This window comes from Megalops cyprinoides, chromosome 7 (assembly GCF_013368585.1).
Source record: "Megalops cyprinoides isolate fMegCyp1 chromosome 7, fMegCyp1.pri, whole genome shotgun sequence".
Lineage (NCBI taxonomy): Eukaryota > Metazoa > Chordata > Actinopteri > Elopiformes > Megalopidae > Megalops > Megalops cyprinoides.
In genome coordinates, this window is record NC_050589.1 from 16,303,385 (window position 1) to 16,328,473 (window position 25,089).

At 45.5% G+C, this 25,089-nt stretch overlaps 1 protein-coding gene across 2 annotated transcripts in view; it reads right to left on the minus strand.

Moving 5' to 3' along the window:
* The window catches only part of zbtb46 (zinc finger and BTB domain containing 46), a 47,066-nt gene that overhangs the window by 19,389 nt on the left and 2,588 nt on the right, over nt 1–25,089 (minus strand). For both annotated transcript variants that reach the window (XM_036533736.1, XM_036533735.1), the window contains exon 2: nt 11,656–12,633. In XM_036533736.1, coding sequence (XP_036389629.1) covers nt 11,656–12,598 — 943 coding nt within the window. In that variant the 5' untranslated portion in view covers nt 12,599–12,633. The remainder of the gene's footprint in view (nt 1–11,655; nt 12,634–25,089) is intronic.

The window sequence follows — 25,089 nt, forward strand, 5'->3', positions numbered from 1 at the left end:
TGGGGAGTTAATGCAGCTTAGCAGAGCAGGACTGCGAGCAGTAGGAGGGTGGGGGGGTGGGGGTGGTGGTGGGGGGGGAGAGAGGGGGAGGAGGAGAACGGAGTGAGTGCCTGGGGAAAATGGAATGCAGGGTGGGGAAGGGAAGCAAACACGCAGAGCTTTGTGCTAAAAGCAGGCTCAGGGGAGGGTGGAACTGCTCTAAATCCAGGGTGGAGCCCAGAAATCAGGGTTTAAAGAGCATGCAACGCACTGTCCATTTTTAGTCATAGTGTCAACTTGTGCGCAAAAAATAAATAGCCATCACAGCTGATCGGAGGTGAACCCTCCTGTACCTTCAGATCTACGTGTTGAGTGAAGCATCCAAAACACTGATGAGGGCTTTGGGGTGTCTACCAAAAACAGCAAACTTTCTAACAGGGCCTTGTGATGGTGATCCAGCAACAGTGGTGCTGAAGTGGGCGAGAGCTGATTTTTTTATTTCTGCCTGTCCATTGTCACATCTCTGAAGAATTGCATCAGCATGCCTGTGTCTCTGTATCCTTGGAAACTTCTTTCTTGAACACATTTAACATGGAACAATGGAGGAGATAGTCTAGAGCTATACACCTCCAGGAGAACAGTGGGACCAGTCCGTTTCTAAATTCATAAGCCCGGATTCATTTCTTCTGACCTTAGAGATGACTCTAGTCCACAAGCCCACTTCGGGTGCTCATTTCCTGACCACAGCAAGGCCTCCAATGAATGACAAAGTCTGATACTGGTTTCAGCACCAATTAAAGTCTACATCACACCGGGGCACAGTAGCCTTGATACGATTTGGCAGTAATGGCTTTAGCTTCAGCAGTGAAAACACAGAAAAAAATGACTCTTCATATTTTACGTACCAAATGCGTTTTAAAAATAACCAAGATGCTAATTTGCCGAGCTGTAAATTTTCAAAAACAAACAAAAGACGTGGTGATGGGAAGGGGTAGTGGGAAAGCTGCTTCTACCCGAGGGTTCTTTTTTTTTTCTTGCCAGTAGAGCTGAAATTAATTGTATACGACCGAATCAGCAGAACCTTCGCAAATTAAAGAGGTCCCCTCGCCCCCGGAGCCACTGGACAGCTCATGTCACAGTCACAGCCTCTTATTTAAGGTTACAAAATCGTCGCTTTCAGTTCCCCCGGTTGGGGGGGAGAGAGCGCATGCTTAAAAAGGCATGTAGGTCCAGCAATGTTCAGCCTTTTCTTACTGGAAAGTCCTTTTGGAATGGGGTTAGCAGGAACCAACGCGGCTTTGACCTGCCTCCTGCGTAAGAATGCCAAGGGCTCTGCTTTTCCACTGCCTCTCTTCAGACTCAACAAAACTAGAGGGAGGGGTAGAGAGGGAGACAAAGAGGGAGAGATAGGGAAGGAGAGGGGGAGAAAGGGAAAGATGGAGGGAGTGGAGAGGTAGAAGGAGAGCGGGGAGAAAAACTGGTGAGGGAGAAAGAGATGGAGAGGGAGAGAGGGAGAGAGAGAGAGAAAGAGAGAGAGGAGAGGGGGAGCGAGATGGGTTTGCGATAAACATACAATAACTGAACAAAAGTATAATTTGGGAGTGGAGGAAGGAGGGTCGGCTGCTTCCTCAGTTGGAAAGAGGAATGTGGAACGGGCGGATTTGAATCTCCCTGAATGAATTCTGGGGGTGGCGTATGCGATGCAGGCCAGACAGGAATCTGTCACCCCCACAGACACTGGCTCCACTTATCAGGGCTGGGAGCAGGGGCTGGAAGGCCTGGCCTATCATTTCCCTAGTCTGACAGCGCCAGCGGGAGGGAGAAAACACCAGCACTAAGCAAAACAAAAACGACACCCGCGTGAGGTTTGTGGGACAAACCTTGAGGTGGATGCTTCCGAGGTCTGGGAATTCTGGGTAGGCGATTGCTTAACCAACACAACCAGGTCGCCCAGAAAAGAAAAGGGAAAAAAAACAAAAATAAAAAGAAAAACAAAACACAAACAGCCTTCAAGACGAAGCACCCAACCATGAGGAAAGGCCTGCTTGAATTCCCCTCCCACCCCCTCCCCTGTACCTCTAGCGTGTCGCACTTGTGCACAGGCGAAGGGGCAGGTAAAACTCGGCTGCACTCCTCCTCCTCGTGATGAGGCCTGTGAGAGCCCCCCCCCCACCCCCCAGCGGCCCCGGAGTGGGCGAGAGGGCACCCCGCGCCGCGCGCCTCGCCTCCGAGCGCTTGGCCGCTCGCCCACGAACACGTCTTCGCTGAGGGCCCGATTGTTCCGAGCCGCTCGGCGGCCGGGGCGAACAGCGGGCCAGCGAAATCTGGGGATGAGCCCAGCATTACAAAAGCCCAGACCGTTGGAGAAGTGGGTGGGAGTTTTCTTCTTTTCTTACACACAATACCTCCGAGGGGGAAAAGGCTTGTGAATTTCCTGTCATTTTCTGAGAAAAGCAGGACATGTTTTTTTTTTTTTTTGTATTTTTTAAGAAGGCTTTAAAAAGCATGTATATACATTGCTTTTCTCCTTTATTTGTGAATGTTTTGTAAAGCATGTGGGGGGTAATGCCTAGGAGTACAGAGGGAAAATGATTTACAGAACACGGCTGATGCATATGAGCAGGGGAGCTGACGAGAGGAGGGTTGAAATAAGGATAGGGTTCTAAATCCTATCTTGAGACACCTCCTGCCGACAGACTTGCACAGAGTGACACTTAAGTCACTAGTGGCCTACAAAAGGTGTCAGCGTGGATCTTAGGGGGGCACAGAAGTGACTGAGACAATGTGGATATCTCCGGACATAAGGTCAGGGCAGCAGTTTGTTCAAGAAATATTTCGGAGGCAAACTGACTTCAACTTATTCTCTTGGGCAACGGGAACAGAATCACACACATGTATGCACATACATTTACACGCATGCGCGTGTGCGCACGCACACACACCTTTTCCTCAACATCATGAGAGGTCCTCACTCTAGTATGTTCACACACACAGCTCGCTACGTGTGCGCAAATGACAGACCCTATTTTTACTCCCTTTGCTCCAGTCTACGAGATGAGTGAAATGAAAAGTGACACAGAGAATTGAAGGCGGACGAGGGGACAAATGAAATAAAAGGACGGGCTCTGGCTTTTAGGACATCCCTCAGTCCTCTCTCAGAGCCAACGCACTCAGCCAGCGCCCCCCTCGTCTCTTCCTTTCCAGCACTTCAACGCTTCTTTTTTTCCCCCCCCTCTCTGTTCCCTCGGCAAAGTTGTCTGTGTCTTTAACCAGGGAGGAGGTGTTGTTTTGGGGGGGGGGGGGTTGGGGGGTTTGAGGGGGGGACGGGGGTGGGCGAATGTGTCAAAGGAAGAGAGATTTGCCCTAGAGCTGGAACCCTCCCACAGTACAATTCTCTAACTCGACTAACCCGACACACCCAAAGGGCTATAGACCTCCACATCCTGTAAGGGCGGCCGTTTATCCAAACACACTGCCTCTTCCTTCTGGCTCTCTCTCTGCACTTAAACTGGTTCGACTGCACCCCCCAACACACATGTCCCAACCCCCAACCCCCCCCCCCCCCAAAAAAAAGCAAAACAAAAAAACACACAGACATAAGAGCATTGCAGATCCCTGTTAAAATAAAACAAAAAGTCAGTTCTCCCTTCAGATAAGGGGACCTGCAACGGTTTATAGCGTTTTAAAAGCTCAACACACTGAATGGTGTTTTGAGTACACACTGTACCGCGCTGCTGTGTGGGGTTGGCTCTGTGAGCCCACAGAAACATCGAACTGCACAATGAACACCAAATTAAATCATATTACAAAGCACTCATAATCCCTCCCTACCCTCTCTCCCTTTCTCTCCCCATTTAATATCTGCGCTGTATAGGAGACGTTTATGATTCTGATCAATTTCACGGTGATTACATGACGTGAGAGGCACAATGGTCTCGGTTATGGGGCTGATGGTCTTACCCAATTACCAGTGCTGAATCACAAAGAGATTTATTCCACACAACTTGTGAAAATGGAGCCGTATCCCTGACATTCTTCAGAACTCAACATGATGACTCTGATTTCATCGTCTGGGCAAAATACCCTCGCTTCATTTTTTTTGTCATGATTAAAGAGGATTATATTAAAACTCTGGACCCAGATTAACCAATCTTATTTGATTTTTTTTTTTTTTTGCCTTGGTGAAATGAATAATTTTAGTCCAAGCAATTTTCATCTGTAATACTGAAAAACAAAATTGTAAGTATTTATCAACATGTACTCGTGCGTTTGTGTACACATCCAGACTTCGTTAAAAGCTGAGAAATCCCTTGAGGTATTACATTTTAGTGTCAAATAGCAGAAATGATTTTTACAGAAGGTGAAAAAGCCCAACAACAACAAAAACCAAACTGCTGTGGGACCCATTTGCGGTGACCCTGATAGCTCTGAACACCCCATTGTTTTTACATGTAATGGGGCTTTCCTTCTGACTAGATGACAGGGCGAGTCGTTCCTTGCTTGTGTGCTTTGTTCCATTAGCATGGGTAAATGTTCAACAGCCATTGCCCCTGTGCCAACAGGACATCCTGCCACACTGCCTGCAGGGTAGAATCTCAAAAATGAGAAATCAATAAGGACTGGGAGAGGCTGGCACTGGCATGGCCGCGCACCAGGTGGGGGGGTTGGGGGGGCGGTTGGTCTGATCTTCAGCCCCAGACCTCTTACATGTTTCCACTAGAGTAATGTTCAGGGGGGTGTTTCTTCTGACGTTTTGGAAAATGACATCACTAGCAGTAAAGAGGGGGCTTTTCCTGCCCAACGTTTGTTAAAAGCCAGGGGGCCTAAAAATAAACCAGGTGTCAGTTATTTGGAACTGAAATGAGGAGGCAGGGAGCTTTCAAGTAAATGAGGTAAATAGTGCACGCCATTTTATTCGCCGAGGGTAGTGGAGAAAGGGAAGATTCGGCAGAGTGGGAGTCTGGGGTTTGTCGTTGCTCTTCAAATGTCAGAGGGATGAAATAATGTGAAAAATAATGGTGGCAGCAGTGAAATCCGTGGGAGCCATGGCGATAACAGGACACTGGAGAGTTACTGGGCAAAAAGACAGGGCACACGGGACTGGCAGAAAACAAGACCGGTCCAAAATGACGACTTTCCACAGAACAAACACCCATTCAGACCCATTCAGGGGCAACACAAAAACAGGCGGGGGCTGGGGGGGTGAGAAGGGCTATAAAGGTCATTATGGTGGGATAACAACTCTAAATGCTCTCTCTCCCTCTTTCTCTCCCTGCCTTCTAATGAAGAATGGAGTGTAGCAGATGGAGAGAAAGAAAGTTGCACAGACAGAGAGAGACAGAAAGAGAGATCACCGGTAGCATCCTGAAGGGAAGGGAAGAGCTCAGATCTTGGGGAGCAGTCGACCGTGAAAAAGGGGTTAAAAATTAAGCCTTACTTTTGAAATATTAAATCTATTTTGGTTTTAATGGAGTAGGAGTATATTAGGAGGAAATACGAAAGTAGATTATTAAACTGGGAAAAAAAGGAGGAAAAAAAGAGAAAAGGTGAGAGGGGTGATGGGGTTGAAATATGTTCTCGGTGTTTTAAATATTAAACCTATTTCAAGTTTAATGAAGTGCAAATACTATAGGGAGGTTCTTAACTAGAATATTAAAAGGAAGGGGTTGAAAGGGGGCTCATATTCATTATTTCAAGCATTCACCTTTAGACTGTGGAGACTTCATTCTGGGAGAAGGGAAAAATGAGGAAAAGTTGAGAGGGAGAAACGCTGCAGGTTTGCAGACAACACTGCTGCTGCCCTTGGTTGGCTTCTGAACTCCCCAACACACACACACACACACACGCGCGCGCACACACCTCTGGGCTGAGGTAAACCTAAACTGACAACACGCTACATGCAAAACACATACAGAATACTATTGGGCCTGGTGCAATTTGTTATACAATTACTCTATATAGCCATGTTGCAGAGTAGGGTAATTCTAATGGAATGTATGAAGTGTTACATATTTGTGACGGTCCAGACAAGTATCAAGACAACAACAACAAGAGAAGAGAACATCTTACTCTGCAGGAAGGATAGATGAGCTCCTCACATTTAACAGCTAGCCACAGCCATAATGGTCTGCACCAATGCACAGTGTCTTATAGGTCATTGTAGAAATGTCAAATTATTATCACATATTTAATATCAACATGAGGTTTTCCACTCAAGATAGGGCCATTCATGTTACGGCTATTTGAATTTTGCGTGGTTTTGACCTAAAATGAGGGGGGCACAAGCCAATCCAGGCTGTTTGTGACGTATCCTGTGGCTAATCACACCCCTTTGACATACATTCTGTGCGAGTATCAAACTAGCGATTCACGGATGAAATTGAATGGAACGCAATTCTGCCAGGGTGGAATTTAGAGAATGGAATTCTCACAAGGACAGGCCATTTTTTCACAGGCTGACATTAATGGCTAAAAGCCTTTTAAAACTTCCATGCAGGAACCCAATGATAGAGGTCAGACACATCAAAAACACTCAAAACAGGGCGCAAGGAAATTAAAAAGCTCAGATAAAGCAACCGAGAAAAAAAGGTGGGAATTTCTGACTTTTCGAGCAGAGCGTATGCTTATGGGATCTGCTGGGTGGAAATGGAAAAACCCACTTGTGACTTTTTTCATTATCTTGATGAAGATAACTCTACTCTAAATTTGGTTGCGTGTCACATTGTCCATCTCTAGATCATTAAAATCCCCCATGTAACCCAAAAGGTCATACTCTGGGTTTCCCCCAAAGTCGTCACAGCGACAAGTAGGTAAAGAGCATCCTACAGGCAGTCACAAGGCTTTTTTGGGCTGACCAGTAGCCTCTTTTTTTTAGAAACTCACAGACAAACCCCTGAATCATAGTGGTAATAATGTTTAATAATATTGCATAATGCTGTCCCAGGAAACGATTGCCTCATGGACATTTTCCCCCACTACAGGCGTACAAGTAAATGAACAATTGCTTTCATTTGAGACTCTTTTGAAACAAATTACAATAACACAATTTTATATTAAATTTCCCATACGCTGGTGAAATAGCCATGTTTACAAGCTTCCTGCAGCACAAAAGCACTTTGTGCTTCGCTCACTTTCTGCATTGGTATGAGAACTAATGCAGTCAATATTTAGTTCATCTAAGAGACGTGTGTTACTGAAATGGCCTAAATGGAAAATCAGCATCTTTTAGAAACGGTCCTGAAAAAAATCCTGAAAAAAATACTAAATTATTTCAATACATCATAATATGATCTACTCAAAATGACATTATGGCAGAATCTGCGAACGTGAAATATAATTTTCTTGTCAATACACATGGAGGGTGCTCCAGTTGAAGAGAATCACACAGATATGTGCATGGACAACACAATACACACTTCGTTGACACAGTTATGTACGAATGCATAAACACCTGAATATTATCACTCTGATTACTTTATGTGAAATGGTTCATGGTAACAAATTAAATATGGACTGGTGTAGGTAGACTGAACACTGGCACACACAGGCATGCTCTCCCACATATAAGTACATACACTCCAGCCAAAGAATAAAACATAAGTATAAACAATAGCACTGAGGTCATGTCTAATGGAGCCATCTATGTTTTTCTGGAAGGGTTTGAAACTGCAGCAAAAAAGATTTATTCATCTATTTACTCATAAAATTCTGTTCATATTCCTAATTTATTTTTCACAATGAAATTACCCTGACAACAGATGTTTACAAGAAATAAAAAAGGATATCTTGCAGCTGTTGCAGCTATTCCAGCTATTCCAACAGATGTACTGTGTATGCATAATATGTATTCATTATGTGATTATTTCATCACAATGCATCCATACCTCCATTCATGCATATTCCCACTCTGAAATATGGGGAGAAATATTACACATTTTTCAATCATTTAGAAGAGATGTACACATACATCAGCCTGTGGTTATTTGGGATAATTACCTCTGGAAGTATCCAGCTCTTTGAGCTGGTGGTCCCAAAAACGCAGCCTACAGGCCACATGTGGCCCTTGAAAGCTTAATATGACCACTGTGAACTATATTTGCGTTGTTAATTTTTATATAAAAAGGAAATGTTCCAGGACTATGCTGCAAACACAAGCTAAAAATCTATCAGACCCAACCTGAATGTTACTGACAGAGCCTGACATGTTGCAAAACAAATCGCTTTGTAATGAACTTAAATTATAACCAGATAAAGTAATTCACAACAATCACAGTCAGCAGTCATAACGTGCACACAAACCTTCTGATGATGTGAACAGACAAGTGGTACAGGTTGTTGGGAAAGTACAAGAGCCTTTCATGCTGCCTGTTTAGTGCATGTGCCAGGCAGCATCTGGGGAAACCCTGCTCAGCACTGATCATGTTAGCACAGCTCCTGTGACCCAAAAAGGCATAGGTTCCAACAGTGCTTTGGTGCCACTGAGGTCAAATGCAATGTTATTAGGTTAAAGCTACAAGATTCATTTGCACCACTTTGCCTACTCTGTTAATGATATTTAACTTGTTGGGGAATTGCAAAGCTATTGTAAAACCTTGGGAGTTTTCCCAATATACAGCTATTAATCAGACTTATTTCAATTGAGAAAGCAAACATGTAAGCATGAATATTTGCTACAGCCACACTGTATATGCAGTACTGCTGAGACATTCCCATTTTTGGAGGGCTGCACTGACGTTTTCCGGCTGGCCTACAGCCTCATATTTTTCTTTGAAACTGGCCGGTGCTGAAAAGTAATTGGGAAACCCTGCTTTAGGCTAACCACTGACGCTGTATCAATTAAAGTATGTGTAAATGCACGGCTTTTCAACCTTGCTCCCGGAGAGACGTTGTGTCTGCAGGCTTTTGTTCCAGCACAGCATTTAACAACCGGATTGAACTAATCTTTGTCTTGATTGAACCAATTTAGCTTCCTTCCCTAGTTCTGAGAATGCTGGTGAATTAAAGAGGGCTGGAAAACGTGTTGCATTGAGACCCTCCTGGACCTGAGTTTAAGAGCCCTGCAGTAATGTACTGCATTCACCAACTGGGTATGTGAGTGAAGACCCATCAAGCACTTTCCTAAGCCCTCTAAAGCACGTGAGCGAGCTACCTTCACAGGAAAGCACTACTTAGTACCCTTCTAGGAACACTCATCAGAATGGCTTCAAAGCTAAAACCACATCGCTGCTTTTTAAAAGAGACCAAACAGATCGACACCCTTTTATGACAGCAATCTTTATACCTTCTAAAAAATGTTGTATCAAAATGAGTAAAAGAATAAAATGCTTCCCTTCCAAACTCAGAAATTGCAAACACGTTCGCAAAGAATGATGCAATTAATATTGTTCTCAGATGAGGCGCACAGCTAATTTCTCCCTCATAAAGCATCACTGGGATGCTAGTCAAGTGCCTCCCTGAGGCTGATTGCTGTCTACAATCCCGGACAAAAAAAAAGAGCCTGCTTTCACAAGCCACACCTGCTGGGAGTAAGACCTGAAAAGGCACAGTGATGGGAGGGCACACAGCTCCGCTAGCTACCAAAAAACATTTAGCTTGAGAAGCCAATGCCCTGGCCACGAAAAACATGACCCATTACCACCGCAAAATGAATCGGGGAGACGGCACCATTTGTTGTCATCAACCCTGACTCTGTAATAGGATATGTTCTGTACCCCCTGTTTCAATCTGGAAAATGGCTCCGAAGGCATTAGCTTTTGCGAGAGAGCCGACTGAACACCCAGTCTGTGCTGGTGTCTGAATACATGGTAGGTCATCACCGCCTGCCCCAGAAGAGACCTTGGTGGTGATCTTGATTACGAAAGCCATAAAAAAGAAAAAACACACAGTGCTACAGCGCTTGAGCTTCCCTGTGGCTCCGTTTATGTTGTGCTCTTGTAACAGGAGAGGTGCCTTTAATAGGTTTTATGTTCCTTGTTGCCCTGTGCGCTGATATTTTTTGTGGATTTTTTTTTTTGTAGTTTGGTTTGTTTTGCATCCAGTTTTTTGCGCTTGTTCTTTTGATTGTGTTTTTGCTATCTGCTCTTCACAGGTTAGGTTTGTACTGTGGCCTATATGTGCGTCTTTGTTCACACAGACGTGTTCCTCCCAGACAGGTAAAAATGTGAAAATGCTAATAAGCAGCATGGTTCTATAACACCCTTCCAAGGGCCTGCTGTAAACCCCACAGGGCCACGCCTCCATCGGTGAGCGAGAATGCTTCTTTAATCCATGCTACGACCGAGGTCAATTTAATTATCCTGTTTTCTTAAAGTGCATGTGCCAATTTCGCAGCCAACTCTTTTAATACCCAGGAGATTATCATTGCCTCAGATTTAATGATCTACCTACTGGTGCCAGCTGTAGCAGTAGTCAGGTTAGTTTTTCCTCATAACATCCGTGTAATGCTTCCAGGCCAGTTTCGGAGCGTTCTCCTTGTTAGCGGAAAAACCCACAGTAATGGGCAGAAATGAGCGCGCGGCTAAACACAACTGTCCCCACACCTGCCTGCCAGACTCTCCCGATGTTGACCTGCAAGCCTTCACCGCTTGCTTTTCTTTCTCTCAATCACGCAGTTCGATCTCTGACAGGGCTGCGATTACCATCAACGGGCAGTCCACAGAGCTATCGGAGTGAGCCTCTGCTTCCATCACACGCAACTGCCATTACCCCTGAAAAATGGACAAAACTGGCACCCCAGAGCCCGTGAGAGGGCACCGTTTTGACTGGGTTTGGTCCCCTGTTTTCCCTTCCTGCAGTTTGAGGAGGGTTCCACCATGGCGAGTTAAACAGCACCGTGATATTCTCCCACAGGCCTGGTTCTCTCTCAGCTTTACTGCTCACTGAGCTGGTCTGAGCCATTTGGCCCTCATCTCCTTATATCACTGTTCAATCTGCTCTAAACCCATTAAAACCCTGTTTTTTGTCAGACGAAATTTTTATTAATGCAGTTTCTCCATATGAAGCAGGAGAAACATTTTTACAGAAGATTTTTGTAATGTGGACCCAAGAAATGATTTTCATCTTGTCCCCTCACCACCCCCATTGCAACCAGGTACACAGGCAGAAGAAGGGGGTAGCAAGTCATTCCCCTGTATATTTATATAATGGCACCCTGAATGCATCTCAAATGTCAAATAAGGGGAAGCAACTACTGCCTGAATATGCTTACTGTGTGTTAGTTCAGCCTATGGCACAACCCTAGTTTAAAGCAGTGTGTTACATTTAACTGACAGGCAAGATGCTCATCCTCTGAACAGATCCACGACAACAGTGCACTGATTTGATTCCACATAATAGCTGCCAAGCTCACCCAAAATATGTGACACAAAAAGGGACAAAAATTAAAGCTAAGTGCTCAATCAAGCCAAGTGAAGTGCCAGAGAGCTGGCAGGGTGTTCGAGTACCTGTATTTGTATAAAATTATCGCAAGATAACATCTATGCTTGACTGAGCCAAGCAAATCCAACTGATCCAATCAAGCCACAAGCTAAGAATGGCCTGTTCTCATAATGACATGATTTATGGACTTGTACACATACACGTTCTTACGTGAACCACTGATGCATTAACATAAAGTAACCATGGTACCGCCCACCCGTTTCTGAGCTGTCTTAAGGGTGGGGGGACTGGGGGTCCTACCTGGAATGTCTTGGTTGTTGTAGCTCCAGCCGGACGCGGAGAGGATGGAGGGCAGTGGCGAGCCAGCCCGGCTGTCACCCTCTGCCTGCTGTGTGATGTGTCGCACCGTGTCTTTGTTTTTGCGGTTCTTCCGTCGCCCAGACCCCAGGGGCTGCCAGCTCTCCCCGCTGGCCTGCTCTGCCAGGGTGCCTTGCGTGCCAGCGGTGGGGCCGTCTTTAAAGTTCAAGGGGGAGACCTGCTCCTCTTTGACTTGGACGGAGCGGAACTCTCCGGGCCAGAGGGGCTGCGAGGAGACGTCCTCCTGGCTCTCGTGGCTCTTGGGCTCCTGGTCCTCCTTGCCGTAGTTGCTGCCGCCCTCGTGGCAGCTGGCGATGGCCGAGTCCCCCGAGGAGTTGGCGGGACTGGTGCGGCGTGCCAGCCAGGGGGAGGAGCTCCGGCCCAGCATCATGGATGCCAGGGCTTCTGCCCCTCCGCCACCGGCCCCGCCGACCGCCGCTGCGCCCATCTCGAAGTCCGCCAGCTCGTCCGCCAGCTCGGAGCGGATGCTGATGTCCAGGGCGGCCTTGATGAAGTTGTGGCACGCCTGCACGATGTCGGTCATCTGCAGGTAGCTGGCGGCCGACATCACCTCGATCACGTTCTTGCTGGTTAGGGCCAGGTGGGCGGAGTACATGAAGTCCAGGATGGTCTTGAAGCCCTGCGCCGTGACGATGTCCAGGTGCGTGATGGTGGCCTGCTGCTCCGAGCCCTTCTTCACCTGGCAGTAGAGGGTCTTGAAGTAGCGGCTGCTGCCCAGCAGCACGTTCTTGTGCGCCTTGAAGATCTTTCCCTCCACGATGACGCAGACGTCGCACAGAATGCCGTGCTGCCGCTGCTCGTTGAGCTCCCGCAGGAGCTGCCGGTAGTGGGACGTGATCTCCATGTCTTCCTTCCTGTTATTCATTTGACAATCTGGTGGGTTCTTCTCCTGCCGAGGTTCTGCAAGACAAAGAAGATATGCGTGAGCGGGGCGCTGGGAGGAGCCCCGCGTGTCGCCTGGGCCGCCGCTGCCGGCGCGGCCCCACGCTCGCACCCGGAGCCTTCCTCTTTTCAAGAACACTTGTACATGCCCCAATTGCAAAACGATTGTGACACAATAACTGTTTGTGGTGGGGAAAAAAAAGAAAACACACCTTTTTCAATGGGTGTTGTTAGTCACGGCTTTCAAAAAAATAATACATTTCACTAAATTCATTTATCTACAACTTGGCATGATATTTTCCTCTCCAAAGAGTACCGTTCTTGTTTGCCTGCTGGTCAGCTGCCATCGCGTTCCCTCTCCAAAACGATTTGTTTGTTTTGGGGCCCTGTTTCCAATTGAGTGCTCCAGTACCTGATGGATAATAATTAAATGTAACCATTTAGCAGAAAATGCTGTTGTTTTGTTCAAGAGCTAGCAGAAACGCCAGGATGATTTCACTTTGTAGAAAATGAACGAAAAGGCTCCATTCATAACGAAACACAAACCTCAATAATTCCAGTCGTTTCCAAAATCAATTCTTTTCATCAAATAATTCAACATACAGTATATTGTAATTTCGTTAAGTGACAATATTGCTAATCACCTCGCAACGGTGCGCAGGTGAATTAACAGCAAAAGGCAGGTTTGAAAACCGCACCGTGCTGGAATTCAAAAACAGCAGGCATCACCATGCCGGCACAAACACAGAGAGCAGAATGACATCACGCAAAAGTAATGAAATAAACATCACGCCTCTTTGTTCCGCACAGCCCAACCTTATCAAACGGACTACAGTGCATTAGCCGGAGCATTACCGCCGATCCCATCTCCGTTAAACTAAATCATTAAGACGCGGAGTGTTACCAAACGGAGCGGTGATTTGTTTTTAAAGCGCACAAACTGTCAGGTCCCATTCTGGATAATGGAGGGAGACAGCTCGCGTTCACAGAAGTGACAGCAGCATTTGCTCCGGGGCCGGTACACTTCAGGTCATGTTTATAAAAGTTATTCTGAACCTGATGGCTTGTAAGATCAAATAAATCCACAGCATCTCCCATGTCTGCTTGGACAAACACACCTTTCTTGAAAGACAACACGAGGCAAAGAACTAGTATGACAAGTAATGAATTTTAAATTGTTCTGGTTAACCCCAATTGTTGGCCTTTAAGGTTTTTGTCTTTAAAAGGCATATAACAATACCACACAGTTTCAGGGCTAAAATATGTTTGGCTTGCAGATTGATGTCAGCCATTTTTTAGCAGCTCAGGTATTTGTTTAAAAATCTTTTACCTGCTAACCTTTGCAAGGATAAGGTATATTTTTTTGTTGGTGGCAGCAGGAATAATAGGCAGCTGTGATCTTTTCACACTACGCAAAAACTCTGAGGGAACAATTATTCAGTTCCATTTCTTTCATGAAAGGCTGCTTGCACATTTACACAATGTGCATTGGATTGGCTGACCACCACTTCAACAATCAAAGCCAATGAAAAGGCATAGTATAGCTGCAGTGGCTCTGCGGGAACAATGACTTATGCTCACCTCTTTTAGGTCATTGTAAAAATGCATATTTCATAACACTGAAAGTCTGCTTTGCTTTTACTGAATAACCCTTGGCTGCTGAAGGACTGTAAGGTCTAAGGCTGTCCAGTGTGAATCCATTAGATCCTTCATGGCAGCACTTCGATGCAAAGCAGCAAAAATAAATAAATAAAATGCTAATCACCATGCAGTCTTCCCCATTTCCTTGTGTGTATGGCACTGCTGCTATTGTGGGGGATATCACTCCTACTTACAGCCTGAGCACTCTGCTGAAAGAAATGCTAGATGACGCAACAAATTGAAACAATAGGGGGGGAAAAAAAGAATAGTTTGCCTACCATGCACTGAAATATAAAGGATGAACACTAATCAGATTTTCTGCATCAGTAGAACTAGAAAGCCCAAGTTTAACTGCGCAAAAAAAGAATCTCTTAATGGACTGATCTGCCATATGACCCCGCCGAACTCAGCAGATCATTTGTCTAATTGGGTGTTTTAATTTCTGCTCTTTCTTCAGCCTGTGACCTGGCTTCCTTATTGGGCCTGTGGAGCTCAGGCATCCGTCAGCATGCACATCGGGCCCCGCACAAATACCCCAAGCAGCACAATGCTGATCTGAGCACGGTATTAAGCAAGTGTGCAAATAAAACAAACAGTCTTCCTGCCAGCCGCAAAACCTCACCGAAATCATGACCTCCGCACGTCTGAAGTTAACCAGCGCTGCACATTGGGCAGGGTGCCACCTGAACCCAGGGGAGGACAGGGGTCGCCCCATTATCCTCTCGGGAGAGAAAGCAGGATGAAGACGGGGGTCTATTCTTATTCTAACTCAATGTCGCAGCGATCACCTTTGTAACCGCTTGACCACTTCCTGACTCTCGTTTATTCCCGCAAGTCACCGTGAAAAGAAAGTCATTACTTTCGAACGGGGCGAACGAAAGCAGCGCCAAACAGGGAAGAATGCGGTCAGGCCACTCCGCACTCAGGGGCGCAGTAAAGCGTGCCACCAGAGCTTAAACTCCCTGTCACCCGCACGGTCCCAAATCCAATCTGACTGCCCTCCTCCAACCGCACAGCCGAGCCTCTGCTCATAGCTGGGAACGAGGTAGGCAGATCTGCTAAAGGGTGAAGTGAAGGCAGGGGTTTTTTTTTCCTTTCTCCTTTGTTGCTCACCGCGGGGATGATAGCGTCTTGACCCGGACGAGCTGGGCAGACGGAGAGGGCCCTTAAGAACAGGCTGTGTCAGTGTAATTCCCAGGCAGCCAATAATTTTAAAACAGCTTTCCTTCCACTCAACTGGGCATTGAGGCCAATATCCCGGGGTTAATCCCGGATCCGTTGGCACTGGCGGGCTTGGGAGAGGCAAGGTGGCAGCTGATCAAAAAGTATAACATGACCGTCGTAGCTACAGAAGAAACGACGAAGGGAAGACAAGCGCACGAGCTGGCTCGGTTCCAGCCTCTTTGCCCCCTGTCCTTTCCTGTGGGGTTATTTTCTGAGCCACCTCGTCCTGGAACAGGCCCAGGGAGAGGACGGACGCTCACACGCCGTGGAACGATAAGAGCGGATCACGGGGCTTATGGGGACTTGACCTCCCGCGTTCTCGCAGAGGCGCAGCCAGGTTCTGCACTGCGAAGGTGATTCTGGGATCTCTGCAGAGGTCCGACAGCTCTGCTAGGCAACAGAGGGCAGTGTGACAGAGCAGGTCTCGCAAGCGCGGGCCTCATGTTCAATTTCACACGCATACTGAGTGAAAACTCGCTTTATGCCCGAATGCCCTGAATTTCCCTCTCTTCAAGATCCTGACAAACTCCAGCTCTCTCAGAAACCCTTTCTGTGTAACTCTCCATTTCAGTATCAAGAAAACAAGCTCCCAGTCTCTCAGTCAGCTAACACGAAACACCTTTTGATCCCTCTTCCACAACCACAAGAGTAACCTGATTTCAAGCCAACAGACTCGCCTTGTTCTCTTAATTCTTCTGCTTCCTCCTATTCTGTCCTCATGGGAGTAATGTACGGGGCTACACAGGTTGACACGCGCAACCGGTGATTAAAATGTTAACACAGAAAACACCTGCTGCTTGAGCGGCTGGGTTGTTTCGTGAAGCCCTGTTTGAGTCCATGCAACCTGCCAGGCTTCCTCACACTGCAGAGGCTCTGAGCTCCTCTCTGAGCCTCAGCCCCCCAGCCCAGCTCTCCAGTGGAGGCTCCCACAATGGCGACCGGGGGCTTAGCCTAAATTCTGTCTCTATTAAAAGCTGGGAAATGCAAATAATGAAACATCTCATTACCACTGTAGGAAAATGGAAGGGAGGGAGGGGGGGCATAAAAAAGATAACATGACAGTACTCCTTTGTGCGGCAAGAGGCGTTAAACATGACAAATATGCTTTTCACCTGTAAAACAAACAGGTGTGGATTCTCAGGAACCGAGGGAGAGGATTCTCCTGCAGTGACATTCAGTCATTCAAGTGTACAAAGGGCACTCAAGGATCACTTTATATAGTCTATGTGCTCTCTGTCTCTTTGTCTCTGTTGGTCTCTCTCTGCAATAAGTACAGTATAGTGTATGTGCAAGCCTTTTATTATGATCATTTTTACATACCCAAACAAAGCACTAATTTTTTTCTGTAAACATCAAAATGCTCAACTAATCCAATCTGATGCAGAAGCTGTGATACAATGTAGTTTTGCTGGATAAGGTCATTTATTTTCACTTTGTAGGATTTAAGAGATTTTCATATTTATGTTGCATATGATCACCTCTAATTATTCATAAAATTAGAACCTGAGAACACGTCTTTACAAAACAAATTCAGAGGGTATTAGCTAATGTCCAAATAAAGCCACAGAATGCATTACCTGTTAAAATGAGATGAGATGAAATGAGAGTCCCATTTCCATCTGAAAACATGTTTTTGTAATAGTTATACTGTATAGGTGAACACAGGCTACTTCTATTTTCACGTGCGTTACATTTGTGTTGATCAATCTTAAGTCAGAGACAACAGTCGGACTGAGATAAGGAGAACTGGGTGGGCGAGACTGACCTACACAGTGTGTTACGTTTCCTCTTTGTCGGGTAAGAACATGGCTGGTTTTGCCATGTTAATCTCCATATTGTTGTTAATTACTTTCCTCTCAAATGATGGCAGTCTAAAACGGCCACTTCAGTGTTTCACATTACAGATTTCAAAAAAAAAAGTTATGCCTCCTTATGAAGGAAAGTACCAGAAGAGATCATTTTTCCCCAGCCTGCCAGCACAGATAGACACACATTCAGTATGTGGAAGTTCTTGGTCCCTTTACAGGACTTTATATTTACGTGAAATTCCCCACCAAAACCTGAGTGAAATTTCCAGACCTTTCCCATCTTGTGTCTATATAACAAAGGAGGCTTGTTTGAAAAACTCCAGTTCTTTAAAACGTAGTGGTGAACCCACTTAAATTAAGGAACTGAAATAAACTTTGCAGATACATAATACTATTTGTGGGAGTTAGATTTCATGGGAAAGGTCGTGCGAAAAGCCCCAGTACTCCAATGACAATGAAATCATGTGCAACTTATTCACCTAAAGACCAAGTTACCCTTCTTATTATTACAAATTCACTGGGTTTTTATTCCAGATAAAACATCAGACATCTGCAAACTTCTGTTTGGAAGTTGAGGGGAAATTGTCTACTGGGGTCTGCTTTCATAAAGGCCAAGTGGGTTTCAAACAGGGACGGGCTCGAACGGGAGGGCGAAAGATAGGCAAATGCTCTTTCAGAGGGAGGCAGCCTTGTGCTAAACACTAGCGATTGGAACCCCTGGCTGGCAGGAAAATCAGCTCGATATTTAAAGTAGGAGTAGAATTCCGACACCTCCTTCTCCGCTCCCACTTTACCAAGTACACACAGTCATCATTTAGAGCACCAAATGGCACCGAAATGACTCCCTGCGGCAAGCGCCGCCACTCACAAATCAAATTTAACACCTTCCTGGTGCTTTCACCCTGAGAGGTGTCACAACAAAACAGCCATCTTTCAGACAGAGAGGGCCCATTCCTCTCGCTGCAGTGGCGGGAAAGAGCCATATCTGCAGCAGCCAGGAACTGTCTACGGATGCAGAGAACTGAATTGTAAATTCACTTTATGTTTTTGGTGTATTTGTTTTGTTCTGAGGTCTTTACTTGGATGACAAACCTCCAAATGGCTATGTAGGTTCGCCGTTTGGGAGTGGGACGCCCTGTTCAAATTTCTCTTCCTTACAAGTGGGTCGTGATAAACTGCAGAGATGATGGATTAACCAGTCACTGTCATTGAACAAGGATACAAAACTCTGACAACCTAAACAAAAAATTCAGACTTTATATCTAAGTATCAGATATCTGTGAAAAATGAAAAAAGAAGAATTTTCATAATCATGAACTCCAATAAATGACTCATCATTGATAAGAGTAATCAGGACATAGCTGAAAAGTGAAGAAAGGAAATGGAATCTGTTATAAACCACAGCGAATCAGAGAGCAAAACCAGTAATTCCCATATAAATGAAAAATTTTGCCCTCTATCTTCTTTGCACATTAATGCTGGTTGTTCTTCTAATCTTAGTCATACACAATAATCGCTTCACAAGACATAAATTTTAAGATATATTATAGGACATTACAACACTTAATGATAGGTGTACTGGGAGTAATAAAAAGACAGTCTTTAAAGCAGTAATCAGAGAGGAGTTTTAATCCACAGACTGAACAGAATGGACACCAGCATAATATGGTACGCTCAAACTTCCAGTTCCCAAGAACAGAGACAACCAGACACCTGCTACTCAGTCACACTTCCACAATGGCACCAACCAAACGGACACACTGATACTGGTCACACAGACACTCTAACCCTAACCACATGGACGCATTCACCCTAACCACGTGGATGCACTAATACCAGTCACACAGACACATTGACACTAACCACATGGACACACTGATACCAGCCATAAGGACACACCAGTCAAGCAAACACAAGGGCACCCTGGCACGAGGCAAAAAGAGGCACTGTAATCAGCCACATAGACACACCAGTAACAGCCACATAAACATGCCTATATCGGCCATGCAAACACAGCAAAGTGAGCCACAGCAACTTTTCCCATCAAATCTCTCTCTTCCATTCCCAATGCACTGCGAGCCCATCGCCCCCCAGGCTTCCATCTGAGTGTTCCAGCCTTAAAATAGAAACCGAATACTGGTTGGAAACGTATGGAAATGTGAGCTTTGTAATTTATTGAGGACGTTTTCCGAATCCATCCTTCAAGTAAAACAAAAAAGTAAATGTAAAAAAAAAACAGTTGAAAGGGGAAAGAAATCAAAGGGACTGAGCTGCTATATTTAGAGGATCTTACACACTTACAAGTCAACAGCAGCAGGGTTGTAGGGAAGCGTTTAATTGCTCCTGGAGACTTTACTAGTGGTGCCACTCTGATGAAGTGACAGGCGGAATTTTCTGATTATACAAGATTCTGTAGCCTCATGATTTTATAGTATATCAGTTAAGATCGAACTCAAGCGAACTATTTATCTTTTCATTGATTTATTAGTCATTTCTAAGAGCCCTTAAATAAAAATTACATTTTAAGAGAGAGGTTTAGGAGCTGAACAAATATGAAGACAGAATATGGGACAAACAGGTTCCACACATCTGCTCTCAATTTTTGGCAGTATACAGTAGATGCTGCACTTGAACCTCTTTGTTGAATACAATTCAGTGGTTTGCGGGTATTCTTTGACAGTATTCATGTTTCAGGTGATTGATTGAGTGAGTGCGCTGCACCGACAGCTAAATCAGCCGGCACCTCCGTGTCCACTGTTGTCTTCTCCATTTTCCCTCTTTATGTGCTTTGTGTATTGAGCGCGGCTGGCATCCGATGTCAAAGGAACGTCAACGGGTGCGCGAGCTTTAATGGCACCGCAACATTTGCTCGCGTACTAAAGTATAAGGCAAGCGATGAATGGCATGCTTTAAAGAAAATCCCACTCATGATCACGATCGCAGCCGCCGACGCCATCCACCTCCATAATTTCATCTGAAAAGTCACACATTCCCACATTATCGAGAGGCAGCAGCAAGTGTCCAAGAAACATTTGCGCTGATGAGCTGTTCGCCCAGAGGGACAGCTGGGAATATCGTCCTGGACCGCTCAGGTGGAGACGGTCTCCGTCTGGACATGAGACGCGCAGCTGAGTGTTCAGTGTTACAGCAAAGCAACAACTGGCCACAAAAGAAAATCTCTCTTCTGTTCTCTTGCACAGTAATTTTTTTTTGTCTGCTCCTACAGAGGGACTGAAGAAAAGTGAGAGTGAGGTCCCCGAATTGGTCTTAAACAGGAGAGAGCCACCAGAATGCAGGTGAGTCGATGCCCCTAACGATAAAACGTCTCCGGCATCGAGCCCATCGTTCTCCTTGCCACGGGGCTCGCAGCTCGCCCACGCTCTCCAGCCACGTGGCGTGCTCGCGCGGCGGTGAGGTAACGGCTAATGCTGGGCATGAAACTTTAAGCGAAGGGATTGGATGTCTTTTTTCATCATGCTTAAAATGAAAAGGGAGCATGGGAAGCCACAGGAGGCGCCTGGCCCACTTTCGGCGTCCCGGAGCCGGGGTGCACGAGGCTCTGGGGCTGACGCGCACACATCGGGGTGGGGGATGAACGAGGAGTCAAGGAGCGACGAACAGGGGCGACGCAGTTCGGGGCAGGCTACTCAAAATAACATCAGAGTGTACCTCAGAACTAAAGCACAGATAATTCCCAAATCATTCGGCGCCTGGCCGAATGGCAGTATTTAGCTTCAGTATTAAACAGGATACTTCCTGTGTCTTCAGCTAAACTCTTACTAATTACTGCACTTTAAAATGTAAATGCTTTGTCAGGGACACTTCTGGACTTCACTGAAATGGCCCACTGTTTAATTTTAAGACCAGTGAAATATGAAGGGTTATAGATAAAAAAAGCCTGAATGGTTTCATATCAGACTCAGGGCTGGATGGGTGTGTATTCAGTACACATTCCTTTTAACAGATTGCAAATACCACAGAAATGATCATGCACTTCTTACAGCCCAATGAATATTTCATATCTTAGTATCACTTTTAAGGCAAAATGAATTAATGAAACTAAGTTGATATGGCATATCTTACTTCAGCTCAATTATAACTCACTGTAAATTCTAAATGTTAATAAGTATTGAACGGAATAATTGTATATTAAACAGAAAAAACTGAATGTTAATCATTGCCTATTAGCAGCACTTTAGCACTTTCAAGTGAACTCCCGGCAGTATTTCAAACACTCAATGGGGATAATGTGGAGCTGAACTCACACACTATTTTAAAAAGGTGCAGCAGTGCATTCATTTTTGTGAGCAAGAGTTTCTTTATTTATTACTGGTGGCAATCATTCCAAGATAAGTTTAAGGACACTGGCAAGACCTCATCACCTGGACACAACACCATGGGTAAATTCAAAAATATGTTACATATAAGCCACATTTGATATCTGTCAGTTGTGAATTCTGCTAGCTGCCAAGCCACAGTTAATTGCTTAACACTAGCTAGCTAACAACCATCACGGGTTGAGTCCCAACTCTAAAGTGACACAGTGAGCTACATCAAATGTTCCTTTCAGTGCCATGTGCAGATTATCCCACACTCTGTAATCTTTGACTCTTCCACTGGTAACATAGATGATGATTGCTTTCTATCAGTGGGCTAGATTTGCATGTCTCACCCCTCGCCCCCCACCCTTATTATTGTGGACAGTTCTTTTTTTTGAAAAGTCTGATTTAATGCTGAGAAACAGCAGCAGAGAATGAAGAGCAATACAGAGTGGGCAGCTACTCCCGCTGCCTCTCACCTGGGCTTTGAAATGGAAATGCCTCCTTTTGGCCATAATTGTTAGTTTCTCTGTTTCCAAGGCTATGTGTTTTCTTGAAAAAAAAAAAAAAACTCCTGTGCAGGACGAATAAACCAATAGCAAAATGCATACAAGCCACAGTCCATTTGACTGCTCAAACAACTTTATTTTGTACTGTGGGGAGAGTCACCCTGACCAAAAACCCGTTGGATTTTACATGTGACACCACTGCTGACCTGAAAGATCTATAATGTCACCCATGTACTTTTTTCCTCTCTGTACATATCTTGTGTCTAGGGCTGGTGGAGGTGGTGCGTGTGTTTGTGTGTGTGTGTGTGTGTGTGTGTGTGTGGGGGGGTGTCAATTTAAATTTTTAATTAACATTTCCAGATAATGACACACCAGCAGCAGAATTCAGAGACAGGCTGCTGTCTGTATAAGAACCCAAACAGCTGATGATCTGGAGTTTCACACTGTCCTGGGCCTACACAGGCCCCTACCCTCAAAGAGCAGAGGAAAGGTGTTCCTCCACCTGAGTACCGGGAGATCGGGAAACACTCGAGTCCCATATCTAATTTCCAGGGCTTTCATTTAAAGGCTTGATGACTTCTACATGCCTCTAGACATATATGAAATATTTACAGGGCACCTGATAATGCAGGTACACTGTCCAGGTCTGGGTAAGACCATCTACAGGGAAGGTCACCTGGAGATGAATGTGTTTAAGTTGCTGAGGAGCACAGCTGTTGGTTTCCTCCCCAGGGAATTATGTACACCTGTACGTAGCATTGTACATACAAAAGAGGTAACAGTTTTTTTCTCAATGAGCATTCATTGTGAGGGAGAATGTGGTTGTATAATGCAAAACTGATGTAACATAAATCAGACAGCAAAATACCAAAGCTTTATAAATTGCCTGTTTTAAAAAATCCCAATGAAATACAGCATGTGCAAAAAGCCACTGAAAGGTGAAACAGACATCTATTTAAACTACTCCTTTGTAGTAAATTAGCCAAACAGGTGTCCAAATTAATTAATCTGCTCTTAGGGGATTCAGTGCAGAAAAACTGGCAAATGAGACAGAAATGAATAGATATCCTTGCCACAGTGGATATCACCACGTAGAATACATTGATTTCATGGGTAACTACAGGGCACTCACAAACAGACAGTACAAATCTACATACACATGAATGAAACACAAAGACTAAACAAATTACACAAACTCACTGCTCACCACACACACACACACACACACACACACACACACACACACACACAGCATTGTGTTTTAGATGTGGTGGAGGAGATCAGAAAGCAGCCCTGGTCGGTTCCTATAGCTCAGCTTCCCAACCTGTTACCACTCAGCACAGCCCAGGGAGCTCAGCCTTCAGCCATGAGCACATAAAGAACTCCACCCACATACACCAAGAGCAGAGCTGTGCCGTGTCAGCCAGCACCCCCATCCTCCCCCTCTCAGCTCCTCTCTCTCTCTCTCTCTCTCTCTCTCTCTCTCTCTCTCTCCCACCACCACCACCACCACCACCATCACCTCCCCCAAACTCTCCGTTCCGTGTGAATGTTCTGATTAACAACCGCAACCACCCTCAATAAACATCACAACGCATTTACACTGAACACTTGCGGCGCCTCCAAGCCCAGCCTTTCCAGAAATCACACGCACACAGTGTGCGCGCCCGGGCACACAAATGCGTGCGCGCAACAGTAACGCGCACTTGCGCAGTGAATCTGTAAACCCGAATGCTCTATAGGGCGCCGGTTTAAGCAGTGGGCCCTTAAGCGCCTCTCTTGTGCTGAGCAGAGACTTTATGAAACTGGGGAGGGTTCAGAGTCCCCCGTCACGTCCCATGGGAATGTGCCCTTGGCTTGGTATTGACACAACAGAGCCACACCAATGGCGGCTCTTTCCAGAGTAGGAGGAATGGGGGGAGGCAGACCCCCACTTTCCACACTGTCCAACCTGCCCACCTGCCTCCTCGTTAACAATGCACAGCAGGCCTCCAAAACCCCCTAACTGAATACAAACAAACTATGACCTTCCTACTGGATAAACCCATCTGCCATCAGTGTTGAAAAGATATATGTGTATTGTATACAAACACACACTCAGTGACTTATTCAACCAAATAACAAGTCTGCAACCCTACCTACCACCAACCCCTCCCCCACATACACTATCCAGGTGATTAATATAATCCTATTTCTCCTGCACCCATCCGAAACAATAGAGCAACACTGAGGAAAGGGGCAGAACAATAACACTAAAACAAAGCCAAAAACCTGAGACAATTCCTTATGTCAAATGCATTTTAACAACTTCTCCACTGTTAACAAATAAGACCTTTGTTACACGTTCACACGCTTGAGAAATTCCTATTATTTGGATGATGCCAATTAAAGATGAACATTACAGCTACGAGTTTTTGTTATTTTGACTGTCAGCTACTTTAAGTTTCCTTGCCTCTCTCACCATTCAGAATATGCGAAGAATGAGAGGATGATTAACCTACCAATGGGAGCACACAACTTCTGAATGACTCAATCAAAGTGGGCAAAAAATGTTAATGATATGCAATGGATAAAATTAAGAGGCTGAGCATATTGTTTTTTAATTAAGCATCCCTGTCTTGAGGCAACTGGTCCTGCAGGACTGTCTTTGTCCTGTGACACCAGCAGGTGGAACGTTGTGTTCATTTCACCCTGTCCTAAAGGCACCTGCCTCCAAACTGGAACACCACAAATGACATGTTTTAAGGAGGTCTTAGTGTGTTAAGAGGTGACCCTTGCCTTTGTGATTACAAGGCTTGACGTGGCATGAGCCTGGTACACAAACTCACACACACATGCACACACATGCACACACACACACACACACACACACACACACAAATACAAGCACACACACATCTTCAGCAGGAGCCAGCTGAGGAAGGGTGGGGGTGGTTCTCTCACTGGCAGACACCTGACACAGCACCACTGTCT